Source organism: Mytilus edulis, chromosome 1 (assembly GCF_963676685.1).
Source record: "Mytilus edulis chromosome 1, xbMytEdul2.2, whole genome shotgun sequence".
Classification (NCBI taxonomy): domain Eukaryota; kingdom Metazoa; phylum Mollusca; class Bivalvia; order Mytilida; family Mytilidae; genus Mytilus; species Mytilus edulis.
In genome coordinates, this window is record NC_092344.1 from 83362424 (window position 1) to 83380997 (window position 18574).

An 18574-nucleotide genomic window follows, 5' to 3' on the forward strand; every position below is an offset into this window, starting at 1 on the left:
TGTCCCCGAAGGCTAGAAAAAGTGGCCGATGGTTCTACGATGGTTAAAGATGACACTACGAATAGCCCGATCTGGATACGATCAGTCCCGATTTTGAAAATTTCCATAATCGTGTTGCCATCGGCGTAAAAATCGGGACAGTGTGACGCGGGCATAAGAGGCTGCAATACATATTAACTTGTCCTCCATAAGAAATTTCGTTTTGGTTAGCGGTGTCCTAATATATTTTTGTAATAGATACTAATAAAAATCAGATATCTGTCAATTTTTTTCGGACGTTTATTATGAGGGATCTACTTAGAGATGAGCCATTATATTGTTTAAATACAAATACAAATTATTCAGCTACGGTACTGTGATTTGAAGTAAAGATTTTAAACTTTTCTACATAAGAAAATGCCTGTAACAAGTAAGAAATATGACAGTTGTGGTACATTCGTCTGATGTGTTTGAGCTTTCGATTTTGTCATTTGGTTAGGGCATTTCCATGTTTAATTTTCTTCAGAGTTCATTATTTTTGTGATTTTACTTTTCTTTTGAGATGGCCATGGTGTGAAAATCAATGTATGACAGAGATATAAATAAACTCATCATAGATATAAGGATTAAATTTTGTAACTACGCCAGACGCGCGTTTCGTCTACAAAAGACTAATCAGGGACGCTCGAATAAAAGAAAAGTTATTAAAGCCAAAAAAAATAAAAAGCTGAAGAGCTTTGAGGACCAAAATTCCTAAAAGTTTTGCCATTACAGCTAAGGTAATATATTTCGGCGGTAGAAAAGCCGGAGTATTTCAAAAATTCAAAAGTTTAGTAAACAGTTAATTTATAAATATGACCATATCAATGATAATTTATGTCAGCAATTGCTGACTACTTGGCTAGAGATACCCTCATTCAATTAAAACTCCATCAGCGGTAATATCGACCCAGTAGTTGTAAATGAACTTATAACTAGTGCGCGTGTTTTCTACATAAGACAACATCACAAGACTCATCAGTGCATGGCGCTCGAATTGAAATAGTTGAAAAGCCAAATCAAAAACACAACTAAAGAATCTAAAGAGCATTGAAATATTCCCAAATTAACTATACAGAATTCATAAACAGTCCTTCAAACCGTTTGATTCACTTCAAGTTCATCGTGTATTCAAATAACTAAGCATGCAATATTAACCCCATTACTTTAAAATTCCCATATGCTATTTAAAGGTCATATGGAATATTGGGATCTACTTTTCTTTCTATCATGGTGAAAGTTTTAAATATAGCCATAATTTATTAACTCAGATGGATTTTCTGGATTCTATTAATAAAATAAATTAAAATAATTGATGGGATTCTACTTTCTCTTTGAAGAAAATCCTTAAATATCTGTATAAATAACGTATGTGTTAAACACTTAGAGGTCATTCAAGGCGTTGCTTTATCAAAGGTATAGTGCATCTTTAAATTATTCATTGAAACTAACTTTCATTTTTATATATTTAATTAAACTATATAACATCTCATGAAGTAGCATGTAAAAACACACACACACACACACGCATGAATATATTTCGACTCTTCAAAATTCAAGAGTTTATCCTAAACATGCTAAATGGAGGTAATGTATATGGCTTTCCTAATGCCGTTTCGATTCCGAACATACATCAAGAGACATTTATTGTACAAATCCGGATATGGTGTACCAATATTTGCACCTTTTGTTTGTGGTAAACCATTTTTTCCGCAAGTTTATTATTTTCTGTTTGGTAATAAATTGATAATTAGGATCCATTTTGTTACATTTGGTTTTCTGTTTATTTGGCACCAGCAATGTCAGTAAGCAGTGTTTAAGAACATCTGTTGTTTGACCTGCTAGTCAATGGTATTTGGAACTATGCCTTTTTTTCTCACTTTTTTTTTCTCATCGAGACAACACTGCCTAGACCACTCATATACATGCATTGAATCACAGCAATTTGCAAAAAAAAAAAATAACGTCCTTCCAGTAATGTAATACTTAAAAGGGTAAATGGAAACCCAAAACATACAGAACAGTACAGCAAATCACACTGACTCCTGCGAAATAACTGACATACTAACAAATACAAACTGCTAACAAAAACATGATTTAGATAGCCTGACTCTATTGATAAAGACTCATACTCTGGGAGGGATAGCTTTACATACGAATGTAAAACGATTTTACGTCTTCAGATTTTAACAATCTTAAGTGCTATTAATCTTCCTTTTTTAATTTCAGAGAAGTAATGGCAGAAGCTCCAGAAAACGAATTACGAATGGTCCTGATTGGGAAAACTGGAAATGGTAAAAGTAAGACTGGTAACACAATTTTAGGGCAAAAGATATTTCCTTTTGGAAGCGGTGCGATGTCCCTGACAACTACTTGTCAACTGAGAAATGCACATAGATTTGGCAAAAAGATTAGCTTGGTAGATACCCCAGGAGTGTTTGACAACAGAAATGAAAACGAAAATGTTCAACAGGAAATAAAGAAGTGCATCTGGCTTACATGTGAAGGCCCGCATGCAATAATTCTATGCGTTCCCATTGGCCGTTTTACAAATGAAGATGTGGAGACTGTAAATCATTTCTGTTCCCATTTTGGTGAAAACTTAACAAAGTATGTTATTGTTTTATTCACGCGATTCGACGATTGGAAACGTGATAGGACAGAGAACTCTCTTGATCCAGGTATGGAAGGATTCATTGACTCTCTTACGCCCCCCTTGAGAGAATTTTTAAGTAAATGCGGGAATCGTTTCATTGAGTTTGACAATACCTTGAAGGAAACCAGCGCCGACAGCCAAGTGCAAAGACTCCTAGGGATGGTTGAAAAAATGGTGAGAGAAAATGGAGGTTCACATTACACAAATGAAGATTATCAAAAGGCAGAACTAGAACTGCAAAAACAGATACAGGAGAACAAAAAGGAAAAAGAAAAAGAAATACTGAGAATGCAACAGGAAATGAGAAAAGAAATAGATGATGACCTAAGAAAACAATATAAAGAAAGAGAACAAAAATTAATGCAAGAAATTCAAAATATCCGAGATGAGACAAAAAAGCAAAACTGGTTACAAGGCGTGTTAAATGCAGGGATAAGTTTTGTTAGGTCAATTTTCAGATTTTAAATTTTATCTAGATTTATACTCCGGAGTATATACTGTCAGACACGCTTCGAATGAATAACATTCTACATAGCCTTGCATGAAAGACAACTTTGAATCGACTGTTTTAAATGAAATTGTAATTTAATTCATTTGTCTAACATTTTTTTCGATAGCAAACCTAAAAAAAGTATAAGTGTTTAAGAATCTGTATTGCATTTCACTAGATTACTTGTAAACTAGTATAATTTAATATTTGACTGTTTAATATATAACTTGAAGAACATGTAAGATTATCAAATAAGTTCATGAAATGAGAGTTCACTGATTAAAATGATATTCATATATTAATGTGTTTACTAATGTTTGACTGAATCTTCTATCTCATCTCATTCATTGTCACTTCCATACTATGTCGTCTATCTTACAGCGTATCTCAATTCACCAATATCATGGAGGTTTCTATTCCTGAAACTGTTATCAAAATATTTATGGATGATTGAACATATTTTTTTCTCCTCATTGTTTGTTATAATATTTGATGAAATCAACCTCCAGGAGCACTGGGGTAAAGCTGATGACCGTAACTGCATTCACGGTCATCCCAAGATGTCGGATAAAAAATTAGGTCAGTTTCTGTATTGTCTGTTAAAGTGTTTCTATATCATTTTCTTTACAAATCATACATTGAAACGATGTAAATTTATAAAAGAATCACTCGAAAATCACTAATTACTTCCGAGAAATGTGCATGAAACGGGAAATTCGATTTGAAAAAATCGTTAAGATGACCGTAAATCATAATCAAAATATTTTCAAGATGACCGTAACATAAAACAAGGATGACCGTGATTGGTAAAAAGATGACCGTAACTTGTATAGGATGACCGTAAATTGCATTTTTCTCGTAAACAATGAAATATTTATTGATATCGACGTTAAAATTTTAACACAAATTGACAGCGATACGACGAAAATTTGAAGAAACATGAATGTGTCCCTAGTACACGGATGCCTCATCTACACTATCATTTTCTATGTTAAGTGGACTATGAAAATGGGATAAAACTGTAATTTGGCATTAGAATTAAAAAAATCATACCATAGGGGAAAATGTGTACTAAGTTTCAATTTTATTTAACTTGAAGCTGGACAAACGGACAAACAAACAGACGAACGGACGAACGTACGCACAGACCAGAAAAACATAATGCCAATAAATTGAGCATTAAAAACATTAATAATGCATACGAATATTTGGTAATCGAGCCCATGTGTATGGTTCCAGAGGAAGCAGATTAAAATCTTAATTTGTCTTGATATATGCAGGCGGAAACACTTTTGAAATAGAACAAAAGAATCGAAGCTCTGTTTTCAATGTATCTATTACATAGTAATGCAAAACAATAAGATATCAAGTCGACGACATGGTTCTTATCGGGGCCTTTTATAGCTGATTATGCAGTATGGGCTTTGCTCATTGTTGAAGGCCTTACGGTTACCTATAGTTGTTAATGTTTGTGTCATTTTGGTCTTTTCTGGATAGTTGTCTCATTGGCAATAATACCACATCTTCTTTTTTATATATAGTATCTATAAGTTGGATGTAGAAAATGCATAACCTCCGATTTTTTTTTATCACGGACGGAGAACATATCAATCTTTAAGTTCAGAAATTTTCGTGTCTGTCTTTCCATTATGTGAATCAAGAAAAAATTCCCCAAAACAGGTAACGATTGTATCGAAACGAGAAAAATCGAGTGCACCTTTTTATGTTAGGGCATGTTTGGGGTGTATATTTTGTCTTTAAAACGTACAAAGCAAGAGTATTTTATATAGCATCTCGCTTCAGATTCTATCATTATTATATATCAAATCTACAGGTTGACTTTATAACGTAAAAAATGACAGTTCGAAAAGATGAAATATATGGGTCAAGTGAGATACCTTTCTAAAGAATAACAAAAACAGAGTAGGTGTGTTCGAATAGCTTTTTTTTCTAAAAGTACTTGACGACAGTCTTTTAATTTGGATGATGAAAATGGATATCTTCGAAAATATATGATTTTCTTGTGTGTGATAACTAGGGTTTATAATCTTCAAATACTGAAAATGTTTAGTCTGCCCTTCCACGAAATATTTAATTAGAATTTTTTTAAATGCTTAAGAATTTTTAAAAATTCCATCTGACATCCGAACAGACAATATTTTTAAGTTGAATCAATGCAGACAAGATCATTAACTAATGCTCATTAGCTAGTAGATACATTTGTCTTTTAAAATATAACTGACATATAACGATCGATCGTAATGGTGCTATGTGGATAAATTTATCAGTTTTCTAAAGCAAAATTGGCAGAGCGTCATCCCTACAATGGCTTCCATTTCTACGATTGTGAGCCTGAGCTGGCGTAATGGGGAGATAATTTTGAAGAAGTAGAATCCTGACTGTATGAATAACATTTCTGTATATATACAAATTGACAACGTTCCGCCTTGTGATACGCTTTTCGTACAATACTATTTTAAGGGTCTACTTTGCTGTAGCTCACCTTCACTAGTTTATTCGAATGATATTTTCAAAATGTTTCTGTTATTTTATTTGCATGACAAAATGAAAGACGATATAATATCAATGGGTGTACATGCAAATTTTTGGCATTTTTAAAAATGTGTATTTATTATATGTCTTTTAAAGGAATCCCAGAAACCAAAAAAAATCTTTTGTCGAGCAGTTGAAGGCTGTGCACCGCATTTTTTTCATTATGCTTGTAAGGTGTCATTTTATCGCGCTTTTGTAGCATTTTTTCCCTTCCTGTTCATTTGCATGTCTTTTGTCAAATTCATTTTAAAAATTAAACCCTCTACTGTAAAAAAGATACATATGGTAATCTTTGCATTTGAAGCACGTCTTATTTTCTTCTACCTATAGGATAAAACTCTCATATTAATATGTGTATACCAGAGACATATGTGTATATATGTCTCTGTGTATACCAACACGATTAATCATTTGATATAAAACGATAGTTATATAAATACGGATATTTCTTAGAATTGAGGGTCATCCTTTAAAAGTTACGGTCATCATTTACAAATTACGGTCATCTTAAAAGCAGTTACGGTCAGCCTTGTTATGAATCTCTGATTCTGTTACGGTCATCTCGATTGTGATTTACGGTCATCTTGGCGATTTTTTCAAATCGAATTTCCCGTTTCATGCACATTTCTCGGAAGTAATTAGTGATTTCTGAGTGATTCTTTTATAAATTTACATCGTTTCAATGTATGATTTGTAAAGAAAATGATATAGAAACACTTTAACAGACAATACAGAAAATGACCTAATTTTTCATCCGACATCTTGGGATGACCGTGAATGCAGTTACGGTCATCAGCTTTACCCCAGTGAGGAGTGTGTATTTCTATATGTACATATATTGCTTTCATTCACCATAATCAGTTTCACTTATATACCATTTCAAAGATGAAAAGATATTTTGAAATTCGTTGTATATATGAAAAAAAGAAGATACGGTGTGTTTGCCAATTAGACAACTAACAAGCTACGAGCAAGTGTTTGAGTCTAAACCGTAAATAACATATTAAAGATAGGATATCTCATTTATCAAGGAGACTATGCAACGATTTATTCATAACGTTACAGAACCCAATTTTCACTAAGTACCCAAACAGCACTCATTTATCAAAATAACAGTGTAAATCTTGCAAGTTTTCATAAAGAAATTTATAATTTGTATTATTATTATTTGACATTAAGCACGTTTTTTGGACATAGCTAAATATATTCAAATATACACAAAACGTTCATAATATATATATATCCACAGATGACGTATTTACCCCAAAGATAAAATCTACGGCAACGTCTTAAACTTTTGAAAATAAGCAATTAAAATGTGATACAGGCATCCATTTCTTTAAAATGAATAGTTAGCATGGACTTATTGTCTAATTTTTCTTATGACATTTGACGTAATGAAACAAACTACATCAGTTATTTTATTTTACGGAAGTAGATTTAAGCATTGATGAAATTTGAGTATTCCTAATTACAAAATAATGTGTCGTTTGGAGGTCTATAATTTAATATGGATTTTAAATTAAATTGGTGGGACTATAATGTAAATAAAGATAAATCTATAAAACACAGAATGGAAGCTTTTATCTGGACATAGGTGAAAAACTGTCAAAAAGGTACAATTTGGATACCCTCATGTTATACTAGTATATCTTTTGTTTTCATAATCTAGACTAATAACAAATCACCTGTCCATACATAATCCTCAATGTAAATGTTACAAGTAAATAAACTGTTGACTAATTACAAACATATATCAACTATCGCTACAAGTAAAAAGGAGTTGACCATTAACCTTTTTTTATAAAGAATAGTTAACTTTTGTCGTATATACATATCTTAATCAGTGTTATCTTTGGTTTATTTTTTATCAGAAAATTATTCAACCTTTGAATGAAGACATCTTTGGTATTTCGCTATCCGAAATTTATCAAATAAGGAATTTCTAATCTCATACAGTAATGTTCTTATAGATTGTATGATAATAAACTCATCATAGATAACAGGATTAAAATTTTGTGTTTGTGCAAGACTCGCGTGAAATACTGTCAAACAAGTCAATGAAACATTGACAAAATTGACAATGGAAATGGGGAATGTGTCAAAGACAACAACCCGACCAAAGAGCAGACAAAAGCCGAAGGCCACCAATATGTGGCAAATGCAGCGAGAAACTCCCTTACCCAGAGGCGTCCTTCAACTACAGTTCAAGTCAAATTTATTATAGATAGAAGTATATTCGTCGTTTTGAGTACCAATTTATATTGTAATATAAATGTAAGGGGAGTATGGTATACGTCAATTATAAAAAGCACCTCCTCCCATCCACTTTTTGGCAAAATAATTATTGAAAATAAATAATGAAGGAGGTCACTGAAAATTAAACAATGAAAGAGGACACTGACTAACTTCTACACTTGAGTGACTGTCTGTCTTTTGAACTAAAAGACTTTTTTCACCCAAAATTACAATAATATTGATAATAGTTTTGGTAGCGAGGACAGCAACGTTTATTTCTTAATAAGGAAACAATTCCGCGTATATTTTGATAGAAGAGTGTTGAGCATGTTATTTACAGTTTTTCACGTTTTTGCTCTTTTTCTCTCTTCCAAAAAGTTATGAAATGCCTTGGTTGATTGATGGCGATTTTAAATGTGTGAATAAAAGTACCTTAAACTAGTAAAATAAATACTCAAAGATTTTGGTTGCAATTAGTTCTAGGTCAGGCTATTTTTGGAGTAGATTGACTGGAAATGAAGGAATGTGGATATATCTGTCTAGTAAATTTTTAACAAGAATGTCGAAGAAATATTAGTATTCGTACACAGGTACTAACAACTAACTTTTTTGAAATTGTAAAAATGTATGGTTTTTTTAAACTATATATTATGTAAGTTTTGATCTAATGGAAGGTGTGTTTATCCATTGCTTATATTGAAGATTAATTTAATGGGTAAACATAGAAAAGTACAAATTACAACATATTTTCAGAATTTCTAATAGGAATAATAGGATTTATAGTGCCAAAAAATACCAAATACATCTTAGATTGTACATTTTAGTTTTACTTGGATTTCACTTTGACTTAAAATGGTTTCCTTTCACATATTGTGACTTGGATGGAGAGTTAATTGTCTCATTGGCACTTATACCACATCTTCTTACACATATTTGCATGACGTTGATTTTACTGTTACCAATACAATACTCAACGACACCATTGCAAAAACTAAACAGTACTGTTCGCGTCATATAAGTAAGTCACGTTTGAAACATGGTGACAAATATAAATAAAAGATGTTTTTACATATAAAACTATTTATCTTCTTCTTAAGGAGCGTCCAGATTAACAAATGACAACTGAAAGAGAAAAAAACATGAGTGTACAATTAATTAAAGTGTCTCATAAGGCCAAATATCAACCTTTTACCTGACTAATTGTACTGGTTCATATTTTGTTTTACTTCTAACATTAGTACAAGGTCATTTTTTGAAATATCTATATAGATATAGGAAGATGTGGTAAGAGTGCCAATGAGACAACTCTCCATCCAAATAACAATTTATAAAAGTAAACCATTATAGGTCAAGGTACGGCCTTCAACGCGGACCCTTGGCTCACATCGAACAGCAAGCTTTAAAGGGCCCCAAAAATTACTAAGGTAAAACCATTCAAACGGGAAAACCAACGGTCTAATCCATATAAAAACGAGAAACACGTATGAACTACATAAACAGTACATCAGATTCCTGACTTAGTACAGGTGCAAACATTTGTAGCGGGATTAAATATTTTAATGGTACCAAACTTTCTCCCTTTTTTTGAAACAATAGTATGACATCACAACATAGAAAAGTATGGTATGAAAATATGCCAAATTATTTTTATTTTGTTGCATTTTTTACTTTATTATTATATGAAATCGAGATATATATTTGAACATATATTTACTACATGCATATGTTTATGTGAGCATCTTTTTGAGTGCATGCTGTTCAACTCATGGTATAATTTTTTTCTTTAACATTATTTATTTCCAGAAAATATCTAGCTCTAAACAGCGGCGAATTCCAGAATTTGAAAATGGGACGTAATTTCCAGGTTTTTGTTAATTTTCACTAAACAATTTGATCAATTTTATGCTACATTTTTCTATATAAATCGTGAAATCACCTCCTCCCCGTTTTTGAAAATTCAAAGTGAACATAAACCGCTTAATTGTCCACGTTTCACCTACAATCTTTGATATCGCTAGAAAACGACGACTCAGCGATAAAAATATTTATAAACCGTACCTTTTATTGATTTGATTATCCTGATTATTAAATGCGGAAATATTTGTGCTTTTTATTTTCCAATTGTTTGTCATTTTGCCATTTATGTTTGACACATAAATTAATGGAAAGGAATACACTTTTGTTCAATTTATAGAGTTGTCTGTAAATAAATATGATGAGTTGTAATATATATATTTTTTCCAGATTCTTTATGGTGTCCTATATAAAACTTTAAAACTTTAAAATTCAAATTTCCAATTTTATGGGCTTATGAACGGTTGATTTAGAATTTATGAAAAGAAAATATGGTTTTAAATGCTCCGTTAATCGTACACGTAATATTTAAAGCACAACAACAAAGTTCGACGTTTATAGGTCACTCCGTATAAAACAAACAAATTTACAGGCTATTTTGTTATTTGGTTTTGATAAAGTGAATGACCAACATGATAAAACAAGTGGATGCGTCCTATCATTGTGGAATTGTTTTGATATTTTGTGTGTTTATTGCACAATCCACTTCAAAAACATTGAAACAAAATACAACAATAGATTTGTATGATGATTATTCATTTACAGGTTTACCGGGAAGCTGTCTGCTTACACCTGTTGATCAAAACATTGCTTACAAAGTGGATAAAATGGCAGAGGACGGTGCAAAAGTTATATACATCTACTTCAAATTTCAGAACTTCACCGGAACTTTACACGAAGAGAAGCAAAGCTCTATTTACAGACCATTATCCTGGGTTTGGACCGTAGGCAGGCATGGAAGAAGTCTTCTTTTACTTCGCCCACAATACGAGGTATTTTCATTGACATCCCTTAGTCTTGGAAGGGAAAGAATTGAAGTTTCTGTGAAACAAATACCGTTGAACTGTCTGACGCAGTATAATGCAACAGTTGTATCTGATGCTCTAGGAGAATTCTTATTGCACAAATTTAAGACGCCGAGTTCTAACACGTCAGCAACAATGGAGACTTTAAAGGAAACGGAACATGTTTGTAATCTTAATATAGCACCACGTAATGGTAAGGCGATATTTTATTATGTCTGCTGCCATAAAACCTTAAGTGGCCAAACTGAATGTCAAGAATTAAAATCAGACAGATATCTTACTATTTTATTTATCTGTATATTTCTGATGAACTTTTTTGCCGTCATGTTCAGTCCATTGGTAATACCTTCTAAATTCTACAAAAAGAAATTTGAAACAACGTCATATGAACACGAACTTAATGAGCCAGTAACATTGACAGTGAGAAAATCGTCTACAAAGTCGGAAGAACAGCATAATTTTCCTATTTCTTATTTTGATAAAATGACCGAGTTCAAGAAGACTATTGAAAGTCTATGTACTGATGTAACATACACGGTATCTGTACGAAAAATCGACATCGTCACTGAAATGGCCCGACTTCTGCCATCAAATCGTGTACCCGTAGGTTTATTCGAATCTTTACATTCAGCTTTAGTTAATTGTGAAATCCGAAAGAAACCTTCGATGAAGGATTGTTGTGAAAGTAATGTTTTTGGACCTTGTAAACCTTGCAATCGTGTTTTTCCTTGGTATAAAATGCTGAGAACACTGATGCAGCTTCTTATGTACATACTAATTGGAAAAGTTTGGATTGTTCGTTTACATTTCTTTTTTGAATACGAAGAATCCGAACGAAAGCAGAGACAAGATGCAGCATCTCAACGGAATTTAGGTCTGACTTATACTGGCAATCTTACGTGGTACCTCACTCCAATTCACACGACTTTCATTGTCTGCTACTGTATTTTTGTTGTGGATGTACTTCTATTCGGAATAATTAGTGGACAAGTCAAACAGACCCTTCAGAGAGTCATGCGAAAATGTCTACGAGACATGCGTGAAATATCTAAAAGAAGTGCTATTGGATGGTCTGTACAAATTTTACTTCAACCATTTAAGCATTGTGGTATATTTGGAATCTTCTTTGCCTGGATTTACTATATTCCCGCTATTCCGATAGTCATTTTAACAGTTGCATTTTATTGTTTTCCAACAATAAACGTCCTTGTGAGACTTGTCATTTACTTCGTGGCATATTTTCTACCTTATGGACGTAATGGTCTTACAGAAAGATGTTGTCTTAAATCGATACAACTTTGGCGCTATATACACAAAGTTTTCCGAATGGATATTTTAACTAGTCAGGAATCAATCGAACGTCCCGAAAAACTATCCGTTAAAAACAAAATTTTACAGCTGATTGTAATTTTTGCATGTTTGTTGACAATTTCATCTTTTGTACTTCTGGCTATGGAATGCATCGTGTTCTTAGTTGAAATTGTAATGTACACACTTATCGGAGTAATAATAAACTCTGCGTATACACTGAAGTATCTATCTTTAGTATTTCTTCTTGGATTTTATGCGCGTGACTGTTTTACTACCGTCACAGTAGAGTATTTAGCCTTTAACAAATTCTTAAATGGCTATCTAGTGGATAAAATGAGAGAAAAGGTAGAAAATATCAGCATGCGAGGTGACGTAGATCAAAAAAATACAGCCTTCCAAGCCAGTCTGAATGATACAAAGGGTAGTGATGACCAGCCAGTACATCTGACAGTCACAAATGACAAGCTTAAATGGAAAATTAATCGGTTGGTTTTATTTCTGGATAAAAATGACACACCATACATAACATCTAAGTTTTTCTTTGATACATGCTATTTGGATCAAGCAGGAGTTCCGGGACCTTTGGTAGCTAGCCTTCTTCGTGCAATGCAACGCTTTATTATCATCTGTGTTTTCCTGTTCTTCGTTGTCATTGTTATTTTAGCATTTGGAGATGAATATGGAATATCAGCAACCAATCAAATGTTTGCTACCCTAGCCGGTGGATTCTTACCTTATATCCTAAGGTGGGTTTTGTTCAAGCAACCAGAACCTGTCACTGTTGACCCTAATAATCTGAGTTTCAAAAGTAAATTTCAACGAAAAATTGAAGAATATCAACAGAACTGGGAAGTTTCTGATATTAGAATTGACAGTTATCCAAAGAAGTTGATTCCGACAAAAGTTGTGGATGACAATGGTATTAAAACTATTGAAGATGCAACTGATGATGAAATTAAATCAAAAGACAATGATATCATGCTGGAAGAAATTAAGCCAATCATAAAGAAGGAATTTACTGACAAAGTAGATATTCTGATTTATGATGAATTTGTAGTATAACCATAATAGATATAATTAATTTGCATAAATGTAGCATGTTACGTGTTGCATACCAAGAAATGATATTGTTTTTTTTTTATTGTACTGTGAACTGTCTAACATAAATTTCTCATATGAAGCACAATAGTTGTTTTTAAATCTATCATCCTTTGAAATATAGGACAAATGAATATACTTAATCACAAAGTAATTCAAAGAATGAAAAAAGAAATCGATGAAAAGTCATATGAATTTAATTTGCCGAATCAGTATTTCAGTTCTGAGAAACAAGCCCCTGACCATCCACCCACATATGTGATAGTCAACTTTAGGATCCCCTTTTTTGTGTGTATAAAGTTTGAGGCTAAATTTACAACAATAAAAAACAACTTTAAATTACTAGAAGAATCATCTTCAAACCTGTAACCCAAAACCAACAAGAGGTCGACATACCATCTTCAACAATAGCCAGAAACATCTAAACATTTTACCTGAAAATAGACAACAAAGATTTAAGCGTTGCAGATGAAGGAAAATAGCAAAAAGACCAAACCAAGAAAAAAGGTGGGATGTTCAAACAACCGATGATAAGAGGACGTGATCGTAGACATAGTCATGGTCATAAGTGAAACAAATATTCCGTAACGGTCACAAAATGTAAAGTTTACAATAGGAAAGCTGATATAATCTATTTTGTCGCGATGGTTGTTCTCAATCAACCCTCATTGTCAATTTCTTGAAGTAAGTTAAGATAGGAGGACTGTATTTGTGAAGTCCTTTATTTGAGGTTTGATGGGATAGCTGCATAGTAGCCAGCTTGAGTGTGAAAACAATTCATCTATTTCCCTCCGTCAACAATTATCTTCTGTAGATTTCTTGATTCATATGAGGCTGAGAGTCCTTGGAAGAATGAAAAAGAGGCTGGCGTTATCCCTTAACTTCACTTTCCGCAATATCAAAGTTATGTTCTCTAGCTAAATAATTCAAAGTTTGGTGACGATGTTGAACACATTTACCACATCAATCTATTCAAAATATAGACCTCGGATTTCGTTATCTTACTAGAGAATTAACACCGATGTATAAAAGTTTTCTTATGGAGATAACGAAATAGGGTCTATATCTATATAAGAAATGTGTTACCAAATCGAACTTGAAAAAAAAGATCAAACAAATAGTCTGCCTCACATCTTGATTTACATCTAAATCTTGACAATAAGAACAAAACTTTACGACAAAAGAGATTATTTCTGATTCCCAATTGTTAACATGCCAACAGCGCCTGCATATCATGGAGTATATATCTCCAACTTGATACGATATTAAATGGCCTGTCTTTCCAATCATGATTTCCTTAACAGAGGATCGCTGCTCATAGGGAATTCAGATATACAACCAAGAGTTCTAAATGGCGGATATACCTTCTATTATAATTTTAGTTCCCCTTAAACATAGATGTTTAATTTTAAACAAATAAAAGTTTTGCTCTAGTAGAAAACAAAACTACTATACTTAAATAATATACATGTATGTTTATGAAATCATAAACTGGAGATTTCAGAAAATAAAATCCTTTTCAAATTTAAGAAAAATCAATGTTTAAATCTATTATCACTTATCGTTTATGATAGCTATACCAACATTTTTCTTCAAATGGTATCGGTGATTTCAACGACCTTGGAACATTGAAACCTTTCTTCCGCGTCCCGTCTAGATCGACGGATAAAATTACTGGAGTGTCAAAAGGAAGATATCAATGACAACTGATGCCTCTGATATCGAATAGACCTTTATACAAAAATGTTTACACACTTTTATATGCGTGCTGTAATTGAGATACAAATTCGTAAAGGAAGGTTTCTGTATTCTTTTTTTTTATTCTGATAAAGAAGTCAGTGTAATCGCATGGAAATGAGATATCGTGTTCATGCATTACTTCCTTGTGCAATTATTTTGGCGTTTTTAACATGTATACTTGTTAGCGCACAAACAACCTATAAGGTTTATGTCCTCTTATAGTTTTATAGTTATGTTATCATAAACTAACATTAGAAAGTATTCACCAATACATGAGTGCAAACGGAAATTTAAAACTTTATGATATCCGTTATAAAGTATAACAACTACATTTTTAAAAAATCTTATTACGTAGAATTTGAAAATACTACAAAAGTTGTGTGTTCAAAATGAGACAACAAGCGGCTTCTGTGTATTTCTATGGAATCTTATTAATATTTTGTATTCTGATTGTACAGTCCATTTCACAAACTATCAGTCCAGGCAGAACAGAGAAGTGGGAAAATCTTATGAATGGTGTGTTACAAAATTGTGTTCTGGAAACAGTTGATACAAATATAGCGACAAAAGTAGACAAAATGGCCGTAGATGGTGCTAAAGTAATTTACATTGATTTTAACTTGTATAATTTCAACGAAAGTTTAATTATACAGGACCAAGGCTCTGTTTACAATCCTGTATCCTGGGTAATGACCACGGGAAGACATGGTCAAAGTCTTCTTCTTCTTCGTCCACAGTATGAGGTATTCTCATTGCGTTCTTTAAGCCTTGGCACAGAGCGGATCGAGGTTTCTGTGAAACAAACGCCAATGAACTGTCTGGCAGACTATAATGCTACCGTCGTTTCTGATGCACTTGGAGAGTTCTTACTACATAAATTTAAGACACCAAGTCGCAATACTTCAGTGTCTGTGGAGACTTTGAAAGAAACGGATCACATTTGTAACTTACATATAGTCCCCAAAAATGGTAAGGCGATATTCCATTACATGTGTTGTCATAAAACCTTAAGTGGCCATACTGAATGTCAACAATTGAAATCAGATAAATATCTAGCTGTTTTATTTGTCTGTATATTCATAGTTAACTTCTTTGCCGTTATGTTCAGTCCACTTCTAGTTCCATCAAAATGTTACCAAAAGAAATTTGAGACAACATCATATGAACACAAGCTAAGAAAACCAGTGATTTTAACAGTTAGGAAAACGTCTGCAAAATCGAAAGAACAGTATTCATTTCCAGTCTCATATTTTGAAGAAATGACCGAGTTTAAGAAAACCGTTGAAAGTATGGGAACAGATATTACATATATAGTAACTGTCAGTAAAATCAACATAGTAACTGAAATGGCTCGACTTATGCCTTCAAACCGAGTACCCGTTGGATTGTTCGAATCTTTATATAAAGCTTTAATTGATTGTGAAGTACGGAAGAAGCGTTCTATGGAGGGCTGTTGTGAAAGTAACATATTTGGATCGTGTAAACCGTTTAATCGGGAGTATCCCTGGTACAAAATTCTAAAATTAATCATGCACTTTTTACTGTATGTACTGGTAGTGATGATTTGGTTTGTTCGTCTATATGTCTATTTCAAATTTGAACAGTCAGAACGTTTGGATAGACAAAATGCTGCATCGCAACGTAATTTAAAGCTTGGTTATACCGGGAATCTCACGTGGTATCTCACTCCAGTTCATATACTTTTCGTCACTTGTTACTGTATTTTTGTTGTGGATGTAATTCTTTTCGGAATAATTAGCAAGCAAGTCAAACGGACGCTTAAAAAAGTCCTGCGCAAATGTTTCCGTGATATGCGAGAAATTTCAAAAACGAGTGCGTTCGGATGGTCGATACAGATTTTACTTCATCCATTCAAACATTGTGGCGTATTTGGATTTTTGTTTGCCTGGTTGTTTTATATCCCGGCTATCCCGGTATTCATAGTAACGCTTTCGTTTTATTGTTTCCCCACAATAAACGTGTTAGTGAGGTTAGTTATCTACTTCGTAGCATATCTTTTGCCATATGGACGCAACTGCCTCACGGAAAGGATTGCGGAAAGATTAAAACAACTATGGCGTTATATTCATAGAGTTTTCCAAATAGATATCTTAACCAGTCAGGAATCAATTGAACGACCGGAAAAATTGTCAGTGAAAAATAAAATATTGCAGGTAATAGTTATTTTTTCATGTTTGTTGACTATTTTATCGGCTGTTCTATTAGCTATGGAATGTATTGTGTTCTTAGCCGAAATTTTCATGTACACGCTTATCGGAATAGTAATAAATTCGTCTTTCACCTTGAAATATCTATCGTTGGCGTTCCTTCTTGGATTTTATGCGCGTGACTGTTTTAATACTGTTACAGTAGAATATTTAACCTTTAACAAATTCTTGAATGGATACTTAGTAGACAAAATGAGAGATGAAGTCGAGAAAATAAGTATGCAAAGTCACGAAGATCAAAGAAATACGGCCTTCCAAGTCAGTCTGGATGGTATGGAAGGTCAAGACGATAAACCGGTATCTTTGACGAATGAACATGACAAACTGAAATGGATAATAAATAGCTTGATATTATTTTTAGATAAAAATGACACACCATACATAACATCAAAGTTTTTCTTTGATACATGTTACATGGAACAAGCAGGAGTTCCAGGACCACTAGTTTCTAGCCTACTTCGCGCAACACAGCGATTTATGGTTATCTGCATTTTCTTATTCTTCGTTGTCATCGTTATTTTAGCATTTGGAGATGAATATGGAATATCAGCCACCAATCAAATGTTTGCTACCTTAGCCGGTGGATTTTTACCTTATATCCTGAGGTGGGTTTTGTTCAAGGATCCAGAACCCGTCACTGTAGACCCTAATAATCTTAGTTTCAAAAGTAAATTCCGACGAAAGATTAAGGAATACAAACAACTTTGGGAAGTTTCCGATATAATAGTTGATAGATTTAAAACAAAAGAGACAGAAGATGAGAATGAAGTCAAAATCACTGCAGCTGCGACAGACGACGAAAACATGTCACAGGACGAAGTGATCGTTCTCGAGGAAAACAATTCAAAAGACGACACAATCATGCTAGAGGAAATTAATGCTACTGTGAAAGACAATACAGTTCGGACAGTAGATCTTCTTATTTATGACAATTTTACTGTCTGATGATCTTAATCTGTATTTTTAATCTTCTTTGTAATTACAAAATATTTTATCAGTGAATTAGTTCTTCAGTTATGTTAACATTATATGTTATTCAGGTCTCAGACAGGGTATATACTGTGACATTCCCGGCTTAGAGTTTATATCCCCTGAGCCGAAGGCGAAGGGGATATAAGCCCTAAGCCGGGAATGTCACAGTATATACCCTTTCTGAGACCTGAATTACACATATATTACGGATTACCCCTTACTTAATGTTATTTTCCAGTGCAGGTATTTGTTCACAACACATATGAAAAACCCCAACCTGATATGTTCGGCATACGTGAAGGATTTTCTAATTTGCTGTGAACAGAATTTGATCATGTATGTAATAATTTATAATAACACTTTTAACATCAAATTTAAGTATTAAAAGTGT

At 33.0% G+C, this 18574-nt stretch overlaps 2 protein-coding genes across 2 annotated transcripts; both read left to right on the forward strand.

The window, feature by feature from the left end:
* Positions 1 to 1329: 1329 nt before the first annotated feature.
* Positions 1330 to 3459, forward strand: LOC139492610 (GTPase IMAP family member 4-like). The gene is made up of 2 exons (XM_071280763.1): positions 1330 to 1434; positions 2248 to 3459. Exon 2 carries the CDS (start codon positions 2255 to 2257, stop codon positions 3137 to 3139), a length of 885 nt encoding a protein of 294 aa, XP_071136864.1. The 5' UTR covers positions 1330 to 1434; positions 2248 to 2254; the 3' UTR covers positions 3140 to 3459.
* A 6877-nt stretch (positions 3460 to 10336) lies between these two features.
* Positions 10337 to 13325, forward strand: LOC139492620 (uncharacterized). Its single transcript, XM_071280771.1, has one exon. The coding sequence runs from the start codon at positions 10433 to 10435 to the stop codon at positions 13205 to 13207; it is 2775 nt and encodes a 924-aa protein (XP_071136872.1). The 5' UTR covers positions 10337 to 10432; the 3' UTR covers positions 13208 to 13325.
* Positions 13326 to 18574: the final 5249 nt, after the last annotated feature.

Bases quoted from the DNA above. Each gene is read 5' to 3' on its own strand.
- LOC139492610 (XM_071280763.1), top strand. From the start codon at position 2,255: ATGGCAGAAGCTCCAGAAAACGAATTACGAATGGTCCTGATTGGGAAA.
- LOC139492620 (XM_071280771.1), top strand. From the start codon at position 10,433: ATGACCAACATGATAAAACAAGTGGATGCGTCCTATCATTGTGGAATT.